Consider the following 19,142-nt stretch of genomic DNA (forward strand, 5'->3'; position numbering starts at 1 on the left):
GTTAGGTGGGTGCTTGGGTTTGGAATTATAAATTAAGAGCATTTATTCGTACCGTTTGTGTAATAAGTCAAGAAGCACTTATAAAAAGATAGGAAATCGTTCGTGTAATAAGTCAAGAAGCACTTATAAAAAGACATTCAACTGTTGTTTCAGAGTTTTTATTTATTTCCCAAACACTTTAACCACTTATAAGCATGAAACACTTATTTTAAACCTACTCAAACGGCCCTAAATACTCCACTGTAAACGTTTTAAAAGGAAACGTACGTCTGCTGATAACTCTCACTCAACACATAGTAGCCACCACTCGAACAAGACAAAATCAAACGTCTTAGTTATACAATTTGTAGCAACAAGTTCACAAATTTAATACTCACAAGCTACAAACTGAACAATCACAAACAAGAAGCGACTGCTAAATTATTCAAACTTAAAAAACACCTAATTAAACATCAGATAAAATCAAGCATCTTAATTCCTCTGCGCATACTAGTAATTGGCCTCACTAAAGACGAACCACTGGGATCTGCTGTGGCTGCTGAAAATTGAGACGAGAGCAGGATCGAGCCATTTCGCCAGCGATGGGAACGACCGGGAGATTATCGCAATTGCATATCTCCACCATGAATCCATCGGGATCATGGAAGAACAGCTGATCCACATATATCCCTCCCTCTTCTACGCGTTGCCTCACGTAATCGATCCCCATTTCTTTCAGCTTCTTCTCCACCGCCCCCATGCTCTCGCACTGCAATGTCAGAAAAGAACGCGCGCGTAAAGAAATGGTTGTGACTGACGGAATAATAACTCGTAAAAACAAAACAGGCATGCCAAAAATCCGAATAAATGCTGAAAACAAGTTTAGCAGATACTTAAGTAGTAACAAACACTAATAATACTACGTTTCCTAAATCATTTTTCTAAATCATGTGATAATTAAATGTCTAATTTTAATTGGTTAATTTAGCGAATACATGATCCAATTAAAGATTTGGAAACAAGGGAACAATCGAAGCTGTCAAAACTTACGTACCCAGCCAGAAAAAATTACGTGGATCCAGCTAAATTCTCGAAAAGATATCGGATATTAAAGAAGACGTAAACGAAACGGAAAAAAAACCTGGAAAGAGATATGATTATCTTTGGGATTGATCTCTCCTTTCTTCGGCATGTTTTCCGGATCTTCTGATTGTAACAAATGTATCCCTATTCCATAGCTGAATAGCCTATTATTCACCAACAGAAAATCCAAGATCAACAAGTAAGAAACATACATGTTTAATTACAAAAATAATTGTGTAGATTGATCAGTTTAGTAAAGTTAATTACCAAGCTCCGTTAAAATCAAATGATCCAGGTCTCCTCACAGGAGCAAAACCAAGAACATTTTTGTAGAAATCCATGGACTCTTCAATTGACTTGCACACCAGTGATATGTGGTTCAGAGATTTCAGATGCAGAGGATTGTTTTCCGCCAAGCTCCCTTTCATTTTCGAGAAAAATTAATCGAGTAAACAAGTATTTCAAGAACACGAACGATTATGAGGGCAAGAAATTCGAAACTAGATTATAATTAGATCAGGATTAAGTAGCTAATGCTGTTTATATGAAGAGAAAGAACGTTGAGGAGAGTAATTAGTAATATACACATGAAGAAGCTATGAGCGTCTGTATATATAGACGGACATGAAGAAAGAGAGTCTCGAACGTTCTGTTATTCCACGTATGGAGGCTTGCCAGGTCACAAGTAAAGATGCTCTTGACACGTGGATCCACGTTGCTGACTGGGTCACCATCTCATCTCCTCTGCCCCTAATTTATGCATGTTGCCAACTCACTGAAAATGACGGATAATACAAGAATACTGATGGTTTTGATTTTTACTTGATAAAATGTACATTTGGAAAAAGACATGCATGATGGATGCAAATCATATCATGATTAAGTGCATGCTTTATATGTGTAATATATACGAAGCATTAGGTTAAGAGGATCAAAGTGCATTGGGTAACAAGTACTCCGGATAACATCAAGTCAACACACATACTACATGCCTTATTTTAATAATTGTTAGTATTTGTTTTGCCGTTCCTTCATTTGTATACAGATTTTTTGCGTTATTTAATATGTATTTTAAAATATTATTCTATATTTTATTTTCACTTTAAATTTTTGTTTCTATAAATATTTAAATATTATACTGTTATTTAAAAAAATGTTAAAATAATTTCTGAGAGCTCCTCCATACAAGATATATTACTTTTTGAAAGTAATAATATTTAATCAGATTTATCAAATCAATATCAGTTAAATGCTACCCTCTCCTGTGCCGGTCTGCAAGATGCGCTTAGTTGCAAGTGGTAAAGTTCTGTAAGTTTTCTTTGCAAACTCAACCACAAAATTATACAGGTATTATTCGAGATGCACATTTTTAGAAGGTATTATTTATTTAATTTTTTTTGGAAAAAAGAAGGTATTCATTTTTAATGGGCATTTGTGGAAAGTTGAAAGGTATCCCTTAAAATATAATGTCACATTGTCACTCTTTGGAAAATAAAGTATATCAAATATGTACGATGCATGTGCTGATGGTCAATGTTGATGGCCAAATTCAAAAAGGCTAATTATTTTGTCTGCTTTATCAAAACAATAATATCGTAGGTTCGTATTGTTACGGGAAAAATTAAGCCACTTAAATTGCTTAAGATGAGGGGGCCGTTTGGGTGGGCTTAAAATAAGTGCTTATTATTTAAAATAAATAAGTGGAGTAGAAGTTAGAAGCAAGATAAGACTTATAAGTGATTAAAGTGTTTGGGAAATAAGTAGAAGCCCTGAAACAAAAGCTAGCATTCCTAACTTTTTTTAAGTGCTTCTTGACTTCTTACACAAACGGTACGAAATAAGTGCTTCTAACTTATAAGTCGAGAAGTCCAACTTATAAGGGGGGCCAAACACCCACGAGATCAGTGACTTAAATTTGATGTTGTTAGTCGAATATAGGGACCGTTTGGTTGAGCTTAAAATAAGTGCTTTTTGCTTAAAATAAAAAAGTGAAGTAAAAGTCAGAAGCAAGTTAAGACTTATAAGTGATTAAACTGTTTGGGAAATAAGCATAAGTCCTGAAACAAAAGCTAGCAATCCTAACTTCTTTTAAGTGCTTCTTAACTTTTTACACAAACGGTACAAATAAGTACTTATAACTTATAAGCCCAGAAGTCGACTTATACTGGGCAACCAAACACCACCATAATATCATATTATATTCTGTTACGGTGCATTGAACTTAACTTGGTAACACATATATATGATTCATATATATACATCATCTAGTTAAGTTCAATGCACCGTAACAGAATATATTTGCCACAAGATATAATGGGGAATAATGTTTATATAAGAAAATTAGTAAATCAAAACATAAAGCATATTCAACTAAATTGATGAGAGTCGGCCGTCATCTATAATTTTCATCCATTCATAACTAAAAAAATATTTTGAGAGAAACCTTACGAATGAGAGCCGGCCGTCATCCATAACTTGCATCCATCCGTCACTGCCTCATTCTTCCATTAATCCACATCCGCCCCAACCATCCTCTCATCCCATTTCCTCCGTTTCTGAATCTTTATTTTATATTTATTAGTTTATTTAATAAAACCGAGATGTAATTCTTTCAGGGAGTGATCTCGTCGATGTACCCATCCTTTTGGATTGTTGATTGTCCCCAATTTTTAGGTGTGTGTTTTGGTGTGTTTTTTATTTGTCCTTATGCTGCGTTAAGAATGATTTCTGCGGTGTATTAAGAGATCTGGGCAACCCGCTTCAAATCTGGAATGGTGGGGATTATCGCAAGAGTTCACCTCACACAACAAAGGATTGTTCAATATATGAGACATCTGTATCCCCAATCTCAGTTGGTGTAACTGATGGGCATGTATCACCTGTTTTTTTATATGTGCAGATCAATTGTGATTCTATTATTATCAGAGATGTTGGTGTCGGCCGTATTGTTCGAGAAACCATTGTAATCATTTTTATTTATAAGAATATTTAAATTTTATCTATTAAGCAATCTCAAAACAGAGCGGCTATTTGCTTAACTCGTTTTTTGTTTCACAATCAGGTTGTAATTGTCAGGTTGGGGATTTGTCTCGGCTATGTTCCAGTATTTTATTTTCAATAAAATCTTATTGTTCGTAAAAAAAAACTCTAAAATTTGTAAACAAAAACTATAATAAAATTATTTATAACAAACTTATCATTGCTATTTTGAATTGTGCATATTTTTAATAATCCATATTTTAATTAATAATTATGAGTAGTTAATAAACATCAATATGGCTCTTTCACTCTTGTCATAACAATTATTTCAAAACCACTATATTTCATTATCATTTCATTCATACTTATACTTGAACTAAAATTATCAATCAAACTTTTTAATCATGGTGTTATTTAGTATTTTGTAATCAGGTAGAGGAGCCTATTCTCGAGTCAGATAGTTTATGTGCTCAATTTAAGATATTAAGTGAGTTAAAATTTTAAGATTTTTCAACTTCTTGCATGCATTATACCAAGTCCAAGATTTTATGATTTCATGATATCATGACATTAATTATATAATTATCAAACATATTAAAATAAGAACAATATAATATATGTTATTTAATTATAGATTAACTAACATATTACTGAATTTTTAATAAAATTAATGAAATCAATTGGACATGTATGTTGAATTATAATATATTAGTTTTTCTTTAAAATATACTCCCTCCGTCCCGAAAAGATTGAACTGCTTTGACTTTCATGAAGATTAAGAAAAAGGTAGTAAAAGAAATTAAATTAGTTGAAAAGTTGGTAAAGTGGTGGGATCCATCAAAATTTTAATAATAGATTTGAGATAGTGGAAGAAAGTAGTGGGTGTAATAGTGTTTATATTATTATAGAATAGAGATAGTGGAAGAAAGTAGTGGATGTAATAATGAAAAGTAGTGTTCAAAAATAGTAAATTTAATAGGTTCATTCATTTTGGGACGTCCCAAAAAGGAATAAGTGTCAATTAAAATGGGACGGAGGGAGTAGTCATTTTATCATATTTTTCGTATTAAACGTTGTATAAAAATTAAAATTATTTAATTGTTATAATGCGTATCTCATAATTTTAGTTTATTATATATATATATATATATATATATATATATATATATATATATATATATATATATATATATATATATATATATATATATATATATATGTAGGTGCTCAAACGAAAACCCGTATTAATGTGAGCTATGAGATCTAATCTAAACCACACATTTTTATCCTTAAACTAAATCACAATCACACAATTTATAACTCACCTCCCTCACCACCCACCCACCGCCTTCTCTCTCGGTCGTCTCCCCTCAACCACCTCTGGTCGCCACCGACCACCCATCACGCCCGCTACTACCGAACACCAGATATGTTCCACCTATCTACTCCTTCTTACCTTCATCTCTATATCTCCCTCGCTCTTCGTCTCCTCCCGTCGCGCCTCCCTCTCCCATCATTTACCCCATTTTCTTCATGTTGCTACAAGAAGCCTTATGGCAATCTCATTGATTACAGCCCATTGCGGTAATACTTTCATTATTCATTTCTTCTCTCTTCGATCGACATGTACGGACGGTTTTAACAAGCATATTGCGTACTATTTCAAAAATGTCATTGATTACAGTCCATGGCAGCATTATTTTCATGATTCATTTTTTCCCTCTTAAATCGACATGTACAGACTGTTTTAACAAGTATATTGCGTATTATCTCAACTTATTTGGTTCATTTTTCCGCTCTCAACTTACTTGGTTCATTTTACCGCATACCAACCCAAGCACTAGATGGAGCAACCTTGGGACTTTGTTATATTTGACTATACAAAATCATGAATCTAACAACATAAAAACAACCTCAACGTGCTGATTAAATTTCCAAGTTTGATTTTAGTTTAGAGTTAATAATTTGCAAGTTGTGTATTGGAGTCATCGTTCAAATTATTTTGTAGAAACAACGGTAGAATAAATTTCTAAATTTCTTGTTACTTCTGGTAACTACTATCCCTACTATATACAAACCGGAATTCCTGATAAGTAAAAAGATTGTTTAACATATGAACAAAAATTTGTAGAGCAAACACTACTGCAATATTGCCAAATCTTTTACCATCAGTCATAGCATTCAAAACAACTTTCGTATCAGAAAGACCAAGATAAAGGAAAGATTCAACAATCACCATTTATGAATTTTTTGGAAAATTCTAATGTCACTTCATCATCCAATACAGAGATATATGATGTCCATCGCTGATGACTTAGTACTACTACATTCTTTATAAGTACTCCTACATTCTTTATAACTTTTCTTAATATGGATTGAAGCTTATTGAAAAAATAGTTTTGATTTTTAGGAATCGAGACAATAATTACAATAGTATCACTCTTAGTTCCAGAGATGTGGGATGGAATTTGGCCAACACTTGAATCTGGAATTACAATCAAAAGAGAACCATAGTGCAACCGGCTAACTGTTTCACCAAGATGACATTTTCTGATTATCTCAAGACAATCCTGCTCTTGTTTACTTACGCCGCCAAGATAATCAAGTATAACAATAGTTGTGGACTAATTGCAAATTGACAGTTCAATTCCAGCAACATTCGCTTGCTGAAGACAATACAAGATATACTGAAATTAAAAAGCTTTATTTCCAGTTAATATCCACAATGGGCGAGATTAGAAAAATTTATAGACTTTAAACACATCAAACTTGAAATTTATCAAAAAAAATTAAAAGGCGAATTTACTTTGTAGGTTAATACAAACAAAGTTTCATTGGTATTACCTCCAACAACAATAATATTTTCATGAGTTTCTACATATAAGCAAGTAAACATTCTATTATATTCACACACAAATTGTAGCTCACGGTTACCATCTCCATGAAGCATCCCCTATATAGTTTTATTCAACACACATGTTCATTTGTGTCTCTGCAACAAAAGTTAGTAATCTCCTGAACTTAAAGTATCAGAACTCTTCCCTACAATTTGTCTCCATCTAAAAGACCAGAACTCTTTCTTATAATTTTTTAATAAATATTTATCATATCGGGATGAATTGATGCAACGGTAATCCTCATACCGGGATAAAGTGATGAAACGGTACTAACAGATGAACAAACTTAAAATTCACACCTATTTATTTCGGTACGAAGGTTACGTGATACCTAACAAATACTTTGAGAGTTAAATCAGTGGAGTTGAAATATTGAAGGCTGATTGATACACCTAAATTTTAATGGTTAAATGGTCTTGAAAATTATATTATTAGAATCTCTGATTGTTTGTGGTAGATAAAAGTTATTTGACATAAAATATATGTATTCAACCTGAAGGGTATTGAGAAATGAAAGTTGCGTGGAAGGTGTAACTTAGAGAAGATATTGTATTTCATAATGAATTAAATAATGAACTTTTTTACTCTGAAATTTTATGACCATGTCCCAATTTAATAATCGAGCTTTATGAATACTCAAACATTTCCGCAAATATTTCTAAATATCTACATATATTTTTATGCAACAAATATTTATATTTACATGTATATATATATAAATATATTATAATCATCAATGATTTTGTATAGAATTATATTCAAACATGGATATTTCATTTACATTAAACAAAATCGTACGAAAAAAACATATTCAATATTTTTTTTAATCAAGATATATTAATCAATATGTGTGTGTGTGTATATATATATATAGGCTCATGATCAAATAGAAACCACTTTTAAAATAAAAACTAGAAACCAATACAAGTTAGTGATATTCGCAGTACAATTTAGTGATATTCTCTTTAGGATTTAGTGATATGTGTTGCAAGAATAAACAACCCAGAATCTCCATATATGTTCGAAAAACTGCTCAAATCTCCAGATCTGTTCACGTTTTCGATTCAGATGGTGGTGACGGTGGTGGAGATGGTGGAGATGGTGGAGATGAAGGTAGAGATGGAGGAAGGATGATTGTAGCGATGGTGTGGGTGACTTGAAGTAGGGGGTTGGAGCGTTGCCGAAATAGTGGCGGCTCCGCCGCGTTTTGAAGTTGAGCCGAGGTGGAGAAAGAAGTATGAACGGGGCTGAAGGAGGTTGAAGCAGCGACCAAGATGGGGTTGGTGAAGATGGAGGTGGAGATTGTGTTGTTAGAGAAATAATGGTGGTGGAGATGGAGGAGGCGGGTGGCATAGAGGTGGTGGTGGTTATGGAAGAGGTGACGACGGAGGTGGTGGCAATGGCGGATGTGGAGGTGGGGTTGGTGAAGATGGAGGTGGGGTTGGTGAAGATAGAGGTGGAGATGTGGTTGTTTAAGAATTTAGTGGTATCTGCTTTAGGATTTAGTGATATTTCAGCTTGGTTTTTAGTTTCTAGACTAAGCAGGTTTCTATTGGAGTAAAACTCTATATATATATATATATATATATATAGGGGGAGGTTCAAAAGAGACCGAGGCAAGGCGAGAGACTCGAGAGACCAGCTATACAACCGTTGGATCAGTTTTAAACATGTGGCGAGATTTACTATACGTTAGATTAGTATAAATACTGTTTAAATCGTATAAGGGCAGTAGACGGAAGGGTTTTAATCTACAAAATTATAATACGTACGTTTCATTGTATCAATCACAGATTGATTAACAAACCTTCCTTTTAATATAAAGATAATGAAGACAATCTATATCCCTGATTGATGCCTGTACGTATTTTTTTTTTTTTGTACGTTCATGCTCTATCATCTCAATGGAGATCAATCGATCTTATCAATCTTTTTCTGGTATGTGTTTTTAATTCTACGAATCAAATTATTGACTTGTTTGAAACATAAAATGGACTATACATGTTTTATTTTTATCGTTCTGCAGATGCTTCAAGCAACAATTTACACGAGGATTCTAGCCTTTTTAATGGTGTTGATATTGATCTAAAGAACCTTGTAAAGGACTGGATTCCCGAATGTTTGAATAGCTTAAAACCTAAACTGGGCCAACGTTTCAGTGATCTTGATCAGGGCTATATTTTTTATAAGGAATACGGCAGACAATCTGGATTCGATGTCCGTCGGTCAACCGAAAAGAGTGATAGATTTTTTTTTTTTTTTTTTTTTGAAAATGAGAATGAATCTCAACAATATGAATCAGCAGTTCACCGTGATAATTCTTTCATTCAAGAAAGCTTATTATCTAACCGTCGGACATGCAAGATGACCGGGGAAATTTAGATAATAAAACTTTAATGTCCGAAAAGAAAAACCCGTCTTCTTCCAAGAATCCTGAGAATAAAAGAAAGGAAACAAGAATAATGTAAGTCGACATATATAACACATTATATATATTATAAAAATAAAAGATAATATATCCAATAATTAATTAATATTAAAATCACGTGTATATTGCATGAGCTGATCAAAAAATTCCCACAATTATGATAACTCATAATTGAGACAATTAAGCTCTTAATTAAGGTACAATTAATAAAATATTAACGCCCTTAATTAAGACACAATTAACGTCCTCAATTAAGGCCAATTAACACCTCAAATAAGGCACATTTAACTCCATCAATTATGGAGCACAAATTACACCCTCAATTAAGAGGCACAATTAACGCCTTCATTAAAGCACAGTGAAGCGCCTTCCTTTTTGAAACCGGATCGCATGCTGATCCCGGAACTACCGTCGCCGTCGTCACCCTCGGCCACCAAAATGGTATATAGATTTAAATGCATTCATTTACAAGATTCAAAATTCAAATAACCCATAAATGGTACAAATAGATTTAAATGCATTCATTTATAAGATTCAAAATTTGAATCTTTTAATTAATCTTCTAATTACTACATAAAAGTTCAAATTAAAGTAGAAGAGAAAATTCAAATTTTAAAACCAAATAAATTAAAAGAGTCAACTTGCCATTCACAAAAACTAAAATTAAGACCTACATTTACTACTATTAAAATCAAATAAATTCCAAATTTTCAAATCTAAACTAAAATCATGCAACAAAATAAGTCAATCAGAAAAATCTAATATCAAAACACGCGCTAATTAAGCGCCATTACACTACCTCCACCGTCACCGTGCAAGAACCGGAAAAACGCAAACATTCATCATGGACACTAGCGAAAACTAAAAATCGAAAATGCGAATCCAAAACTCAAAAATGTAACTAATCATGTGATATAAAAATGATTACATATACCCAATCTCCTCCGAATCAGGCAAAATAGATCAAGAAATGACAAAATAGGATACAAAACAACACATACACTAATAGATTCAAGCACACCACACCGTTATACTTAATCATGAAAATTATGAGCCACACTATAATAATATATACTGTGAATCCATAAATAATCACATAACCATAATCATGAAGTTTTATGTATTGGAAAGATCGCACCTTGTCGAAAGACTAAAAGCTTCTTGAAACTCGACAATCTTATTTGGAGGAATGGCGCGACGGGGATTGTTAAGCATGATCCGACTAACAATCGATCGTATACGATCATTGTCATTCCCACTCCACACGAAGTCATAACACGGTAACTTGATGAAGAATTGATCTTCACGTGGCGTAATCGGATACCAACTCACCGCTTTGGGATCAAACACGTCATCATAATTGGTAGAAAAATCGAAACTGGCTTGACTAGCCTCTTGGATAGCGTTTCCAAATAGATTTCTGGTTGAAATGCTCTCAAACCCATTCCAATTGCATGAGGATCGATGCCGTCGTCTTAATTAAAGTTGCGTGGAAGGTGTAACTTAGAGAAGATATTGTATTTCATAATGAATTAAATAATGAACTTTTTTACTCTGAAATTTTATGACCATGTCCCAATTTAATAATCGAGCTTTATGAATACTCAAACATTTCCGCAAATATTTCTAAATATCTACATATATTTTTATGCAACAAATATTTATATTTACATGTATATATATATAAATATATTATAATCATCAATGATTTTGTATAGAATTATATTCAAACATGGATATTTCATTTACATTAAACAAAATCGTACGAAAAAAACATATTCAATATTTTTTTTAATCAAGATATATTAATCAATATGTGTGTGTGTGTATATATATATATATATATATATATATATATATATATATATATATATATAGGGGGAGGTTCAAAAGAGACCGAGGCAAGGCGAGAGACTCGAGAGACCAGCTATACAACCGTTGGATCAGTTTTAAACATGTGGCGAGATTTACTATACGTTAGATTAGTATAAATACTGTTTAAATCGTATAAGGGCAGTAGACGGAAGGGTTTTAATCTACAAAATTATAATACGTACGTTTCATTGTATCAATCACAGATTGATTAACAAACCTTCCTTTTAATATAAAGATAATGAAGACAATCTATATCCCTGATTGATGCCTGTACGTATTTTTTTTTTTTTGTACGTTCATGCTCTATCATCTCAATGGAGATCAATCGATCTTATCAATCTTTTTCTGGTATGTGTTTTTAATTCTACGAATCAAATTATTGACTTGTTTGAAACATAAAATGGACTATACATGTTTTATTTTTATCGTTCTGCAGATGCTTCAAGCAACAATTTACACGAGGATTCTAGCCTTTTTAATGGTGTTGATATTGATCTAAAGAACCTTGTAAAGGACTGGATTCCCGAATGTTTGAATAGCTTAAAACCTAAACTGGGCCAACGTTTCAGTGATCTTGATCAGGGCTATATTTTTTATAAGGAATACGGCAGACAATCTGGATTCGATGTCCGTCGGTCAACCGAAAAGAGTGATAGATTTGGTAACACAATAACAAAGTATTATGTATGTTCTAGGTCAGGTCGGCCGGAAGATAAAAATCTTGATGAAAACATAAAAAGAAGAAGAACTATATCAACAAAGTGCGAATGTCATGCAGAACTTGTGCTTGGGATTCACGACGTTGGAGGATTTTTTGTGAAAAAATTTACAGAGGTTCACAATCATCCTTTTGCAGGTAAGGGGGGAATGCAGTTCTTGAGGTGTAGCAGGTCCCTGACTGAGTTCCACAAGAGGTTCATTGTCGATGCACTGAGTTCCAAAAGTATACGTATTGTTTTATATACAATTTATGTATCCAATTAGTATATTTCCTTTTTTAATAAGATTTGTAATGATTTCAAGATTCACCAGCTCAAGCAATCAGGCTTGCATATATCAGGCTTCCCATATATCAGCTATATTCATTAATGTCATTAATTACTTACCTTATAATTTGTTTCAGTTACTTTTTCTAATAAATTGATGATGCTATATGACTAAGATAAAATGCTCGACTAAGATACAATGCTTAACTAAGATCGTGTTCTTAAACGGATCATTGAATCCAAAATATGACTCTGTAAATCACACGAGAGATATTATTTAGTGTTCTGATTAATGTTCTTTTGTTGAGTTCATAAGTACACCCACAATTGCACTATTTTAAATATTTTATACTCTTAATAGAATTTTTATTTTAAATAAATAATACACTTTATATTTATAAGATAATATATATTGAATCTTATACTATAATATCTAAATGAATGTTTATAGTTGAACAGCAAAATAAGTCTTTATAAGATAAGTGAAAATGGATAAAACTTAAAAATCATAATATTTATTGAAAAACACATTAAATTTTATATCACAATATTTAATGTAACATTTATTCATAGTAGTACCCGTATTACAATTTTAATAATATTATTTAAAATTTGTCATTACATAGAAAGTTTAATGTCTCACTCAGTAGAATCTTTAACAATGCATCACTAAATTATTTAAAATTAAATTTAACTTTAATTGAAAAGAACACATTACAAAATTAAATATTATATATGACCGATTTCCGAAACATCTAATAAATTTTTTTAGTAGAATCTTAATGTAGTTAGAGAATAATATAATAATAATTAATATAACATAAAAATTTTTAATGTTAAAATATTAGAAACATAATATCTTAGTGAAACACTTAATTTTATATGAAGATTTCATAACGTGTTCGTGAAAGTGATAATAATTATATTTTAATATTAAAATCAAAAATAAAAATTATAACTATATCAATAAGGTTCTATTTGTAGTGTCCGCAAAATCTCCTGTATTTATTATTACTTTAATATTAAAGTTCACAAGATTTTTTAAGGTATTCCTTACACGGAGGATAAAAACTTCAAGATCAAATATCTTGTTTTATTAAAAGTTCGATGACAAAGTATAAATATTTTCAACTATTTGAGTAAGAATTATATTGATCAATGAGTTATTCACCAATATAACACAACTTACTGAATAATTTATTTTTACAAATTTATTTTTTTCTTATTGATTCCATATATAGATATTCAACAACATTTTTTTTGAAAGTAAAAATTTATACCCGGAGATTCCATAACGTGGTCATGAAGTTGATATTTACATATTAATATTTAAAGGAAATTAAAATTACAATAATATCAACAAAGTTTTACTAGTAATATCTGCAAAACCTCTTGTATTTATTCCTATTATAGTTTAAAGAAAAAAAAATCTTGCTTTTTTTTTTGTTACCGTTTAATGTAAAATTTCATGTAGAGAATCGAAAACGTTGCTATTAATGATTTAATGTTTTAATTTATATTGAGATTTCATAACATGTTCATGACAGTGATAAGAAAAAATACATTTAAATATTAAAAAAATACAATGATATGAATGAGGCTGTGCTAGTAATTTCTGTAAAATCTCCTGTATTTATCACTATATTATATTGATTAATTTATATTTTTTATATTAAATTATTAACTTAATTTCACAAGATTTTTTAAGGCATTCCTTAAACACGTGATAAAAATTTTATATCAAAAGAATTAATGTAATATGTATTATTAGTAGAACCTTTATTAAAATCTTACATGCTAATTTAAAATTTCAGATAAAGATTCTTGAACGTGTTATATAGCCATATAATAAAAATACATGGTTGTGTTCTTTTAAAATTTACTAATAGAGATTTATTATTTTGATTAATATGGAGATTTATTAAGGTGTTCTCAAATACTAAGGTTCTAATGAGAAATCTAACACCATTTTGTAAAAAATAAAAATTTATTCAGGGGATTCCATAACGTCTTCATGAAGGTGACAAGAATAATTACATATTAATATTAAAAAAATTAAAATTACTATAGTGTCAACAAAATTCTACTAATAATATCTTCAAAACCTCTTGTATTTATTCCTATTATGGTTTAAAGGAGAAAATCTTTTTTTTCGTTAACGTTTAAAGAAGAATTTTATGTAGAGAATTGAAAATTTTACTATTAATGATTTAATATATTAATTTATATGGAGATTCCATAACGTGTTTATAACAGTGATAAAAATAAATACATTTTAGTATCAAAATAAAATAAAATTACAATGATATCAATGAGATTCTACTTTTAATTTCCGCAAAATATCTTGTATTTATTACTATATTTTACTATCTTAGACTTTTTTTCTATACTAAATTATTAACTTAATTTCCCAAGATTCTTGAAGGTGTTCTTTAGACACACGACAAAAATTTCACGATTAAATCTCTTGTATAATTTTTAATAAAATAAGGTGGGAAGATATTATTGGTAGATTCATTAAGGTGTTCGTGAAAGGAGTGTTAAAAATTATAAATTTTAGTTTATCCCACGACATCACAACTCCCATAACAATCTCCGAGAAAGCAGCATAAAAAATTTAGAACGGTAAAGAAAAAAAAAATTCTTCTTTAAACCATAATAGGAATAAATACAAGAGGTTTTGAAGATATTACTAGTAGAATTTTGTTGATACTATAGTAATTTTAATTTTTTTAATATTAATATGTAATTATTCTTGTCACCTTCCTAATAAGTATTTTAATAAACTCTTAGAGATAGTTAGTAGAACATTAGATAGAACACAAGATAGAACACATTTTAAACTCTTGGAAGAGAAAATAACAAAAAAAATAAAATCTCACAATATCAAAACTTTCTCTGGAACAACCTCCAAGAAAGCAACATAACAAAAATAGAAAAAATATTATTGCTACCAATCTAAAATAGAAAAAATTTTAGTTTATCCCACGACATCACAACTCCCATAACAATCTCCCAGAAAGCAGCAAAAAAAATTGAGAAAAAATTATTGTTATCACTAAATATTTTACTAATATTCCATAGGTTTTTGATCTAATAAGTATTTTAATAAACTCTTAGAGATAGTTAGTAGAATACTAGATAGAACACGATATAGAACACATTGTAAACTCTTGGAAGAGAAAATAACAGAAAACATAAAACCTCACAATATCAAAACTTTCTCTAGAACAACCTCCAAGAAAGCAACATAACAAAAATAGAAAAAATATTATTGCTACCAATCTACTTTGACTACCTATCCACCACAAATCAGTGAGACGTTCACTACCCAATTCAAGCTGCAAACTCTCTGCATCAGGATAATGGAAGATACATACAAGCTTTTGAAAAGCATACAGTTATAAGCAAACCAAACCAATATCACTGAATCTCGATGCCTCAGCTTTGCCATATCATCTACATCCGTACAACCCCATATCCATCTCCATGAACTAGAACAAAACGTTGCTCAAAGATGTTCAATGTTTAGATTCTTAAAAGGTTATATAACTATGAAAAATATAAGGATCACAAAAAACACCCAACTTCATTATTCAGGTAATATATAATCAAAACCTGACTTTTTATTTAGGTGTTTTTGGAGAAGATCTATCAATGACCCCAGTCTTGAACTTTCGGGTTTTGAAAGCATGTTCTCTTTTTTCAATAATCTCAACAAATCTTAACCCCATGTCATATCCATATGAGTCTGGTAAGAACATACAATAGAATCATGTAACTCTCCTACCTTGTCATCTCATCTTTTCTTCATGACAAGAATCTGCAATGCTTCTCGAACCCGGCTTTTGAAGATAAGTTGCAGCGATGAGTGTCGATGATGATTGTCTAACAATATGGATAATATTTTATATTAGGGTTCTGCGAAACCTTCTTTCATCCATGGCTGATGCACTCTGAGTTTGATACTAGGGTTCTGTGAAAATTTGTTTTGTGCCTCGATATGATAATGATATTGTATTTTTTAATATACAGTTGTGCAAGAGTTTCCAGAAATAAGAAAATCCATGATTGATGCTTCCATCCAACCTCAACAAGGGGGGGTTTGGTTCAAATGCCATTAATAGGAACCTTGATACCTCAGGAGGATACTCCTTCAATTCAAAACTTAGTACAGAACCAAAACCCGTCGAGCAAATCCATGATTTCTGATCCTGTGTCAGAGAGGACAAAGCTTCTACAAGCAAGCAAGGGCTAAGCCTAACAATCGATCGATCATGCCTGTACGTTGGAAAAAACGGAAAATAACATACGCGATTCTAGTTAGAGTTTCATAAACAAGTCGTTAGGAAAAGGAACAGTATGTAGAATATCTTTTCATATAACGAACCTTATTTCATCCATGTCTGTTTCAGTCGTCGTCGCTTCTAGGGTTTCATGGAGCTTTCTTCCGCGTCTGTAGTTTTTTTTTCGTTTGTTCTAATAATGTAGTTGTTAATTGTAATAAAACCTTCCAATATTAAAATATCCCATGATTGACGCTGTTGTATAATCAGTTCAAATCTTTCCTTCATAGGTTCCGTATAAAATTCGTATTTATGTTTTTAGCCTTGTATTTTGCCACATGTTTTGACCAGCGTGCCCTTGTGAGTATAGATATTGTACTGATGTAATCAACGGTTGTTAGAGGGTCTCTAGGGTCTCTCAAGATGTAAGGTCTCCCTGGAACTCGACCCTATATATATATATATATATATATTAATATATATTAATATATTTTAATATATTTTAATCAATATATCTATACTATACTATTAAAACCGAAACATTAAAAATTTGGTCGGTCGATTAGTCAGTTAGTCGGTAATTGGGGCAAATTATGGGCCTATTTATATAATCAATAATCTTTTTAACTAAATCTATTATTTTTTTCAGAATCCCAACTAAAAAACCGACTTTTCAGAAATAACACATGCAACATTCATATATAAAGGATATTATATATTTATATTATACTATTAAAATCAAAATATTATGGGCCTATCTTTATAACTAATTATTCTTTTTAACTAAAATATGTTATCATTTATATATTTTCTAACTAAAATTACTTCATTCAAAATAACATCGAGCAACATAGTAATTGCTTTTTTTTAGCTAAAACACATATCTTTTTTAGTTTTTCTAACTAAAAAAACGGATATTCTACAATTAACACAGGTTACATATATATATATATATAAATAATATTACTGTATATAAATATTAATAAATAACCTGTGATATTTTTCAACCAAAATACATTAACAATATTTTTAAATACTCTAATGGACTCACTTTAAAAGTAATATTATAAATTTATAATATAATATTATACTGTTAAGCCGAAACATGAAAAGTTCATTTAGTCGGTCGGTCAGTCGAGTTCGGTGAGCCGGTTGGTATTCGACCCACGAACCTCCTTAATTTATAACATGTTATAATATTTTTTTTATTATCTATTAAATCAAAACATTAAAAATTAGGTTAGTATGATGGGTCGGTATTTGGTTTTACGCATCTCTTTTAACTTATAATATGTTTCATACTATATTATTAATTATCAATAACGAAATATTAAAAGATTGATTGGTTGATTTATATCTGATTTTATAGATCTCCTTAAATTATAACATGAAAAAAAAACATATTTTAACATTCTCAATAAAATATATATGTTCGACCTAATTTTTAATTAGCCATTTGACGAACTTAACTATTAAGAATTTATCGGCTGTTAATTTTTTTTATTTAAATCATATTTTTTTATCATAATTTTATTTTCACAATAGTATTAGTTTAGATTAAAATATATATGATAAAATAACAAATATTATAACTGCCCGTGCAATGCACGGGTTATAAACCAAACCGAACCAAACCAAACATACTCAATATATCCCGCTTAAAGCAGGGTCTGAGGAGGGTAAGATGTACGCAGCCTTGCCCCTGCCCTTAAAGCAGAGAGGCTGTTTCCGTGAAGACCCCCGGCTTAGTGCACAATAAATAATATAGTGTGTGATATAATATTAATATACCTTATCACATGGCCTTCTTCACATAAGACTTACCTAAACGGTTCCCGTTTGTCGATGATGGGTGATAATGATCTGAAATGGTGACAATGATCTGAAACGGAGATATCAAACTGGATAAGAACTGCCACTATTTGCACACTTTTTTGAATTAACTTGATTTTTTCTTGTGTAATCCATCTATGTCGGTTCTGCTTTATCAAATCCTTCGACAAAACAACATCTGTGATGATCCATTAGTACGCACTAAACCTTATCAAATCCTTTGACGAACCAACATTCATGATGATCCATTAGGTAGCACTAAACCTTATCAAATCCTTCGACAAATCAACATCCGTGATGATCCATCTTACCAAATCCTTCGACGCACCAACATCCGTGATGATCCATTAATACGCACCGGTTAATGTAGATACAATGTTTGTGTCTATATCAACGAATCATAGAGAATGAATCCTTGCGATGAAAACCGACTACAGTAGTTGCTTGAAGAAGAAAGACAACAGAAAATTATCCAGAAATTTGGCATATTCAAATCACATACACTGCTAAACTTGTAGGGAGACACGCTAAATTGTTGGGAGAGATAGATACTGACAGGACAAAGTAAATCGGTGTTCAAACCCGGATGGTGGATTAAGATCATCGATCAGAATGGATTGATGGTGGATGGATCAGAATGCACGGGTTATAAGATAGTATTAATTAATATATTTGTTAATTAGTTAAAACTTAAAACAATAAATTACATTACGGCTATTGGTCCAATTAATTATCATAGTTGCTAAATACACTTCATTTTTACTTCGTGCAGTTCACAGAGATTACAAATATATCC

General features: G+C 31.0%; 1 protein-coding gene across 1 annotated transcript; it reads right to left on the reverse strand.

Moving 5' to 3' along the window:
- Window positions 1–310: 310 nt before the first annotated feature.
- On the reverse strand, window positions 311–1,647 carry LOC108193872 (glyoxylase I 4). Its single transcript, XM_017360709.2, has 3 exons — window positions 1,330–1,647; window positions 1,121–1,226; window positions 311–748 (listed from the first exon to the last, which is right to left on the reverse strand). Exons 1-3 carry the CDS (start codon window positions 1,488–1,490, stop codon window positions 506–508), a joined length of 510 nt encoding a protein of 169 aa, XP_017216198.1. The 5' UTR covers window positions 1,491–1,647; the 3' UTR covers window positions 311–505.
- Between the last annotated feature and the right edge of the window lie 17,495 nt (window positions 1,648–19,142).

The sequence above is a fragment of the Daucus carota genome, chromosome 7 (genome assembly GCF_001625215.2).
Source record: "Daucus carota subsp. sativus chromosome 7, DH1 v3.0, whole genome shotgun sequence".
Classification (NCBI taxonomy): domain Eukaryota; kingdom Viridiplantae; phylum Streptophyta; class Magnoliopsida; order Apiales; family Apiaceae; genus Daucus; species Daucus carota.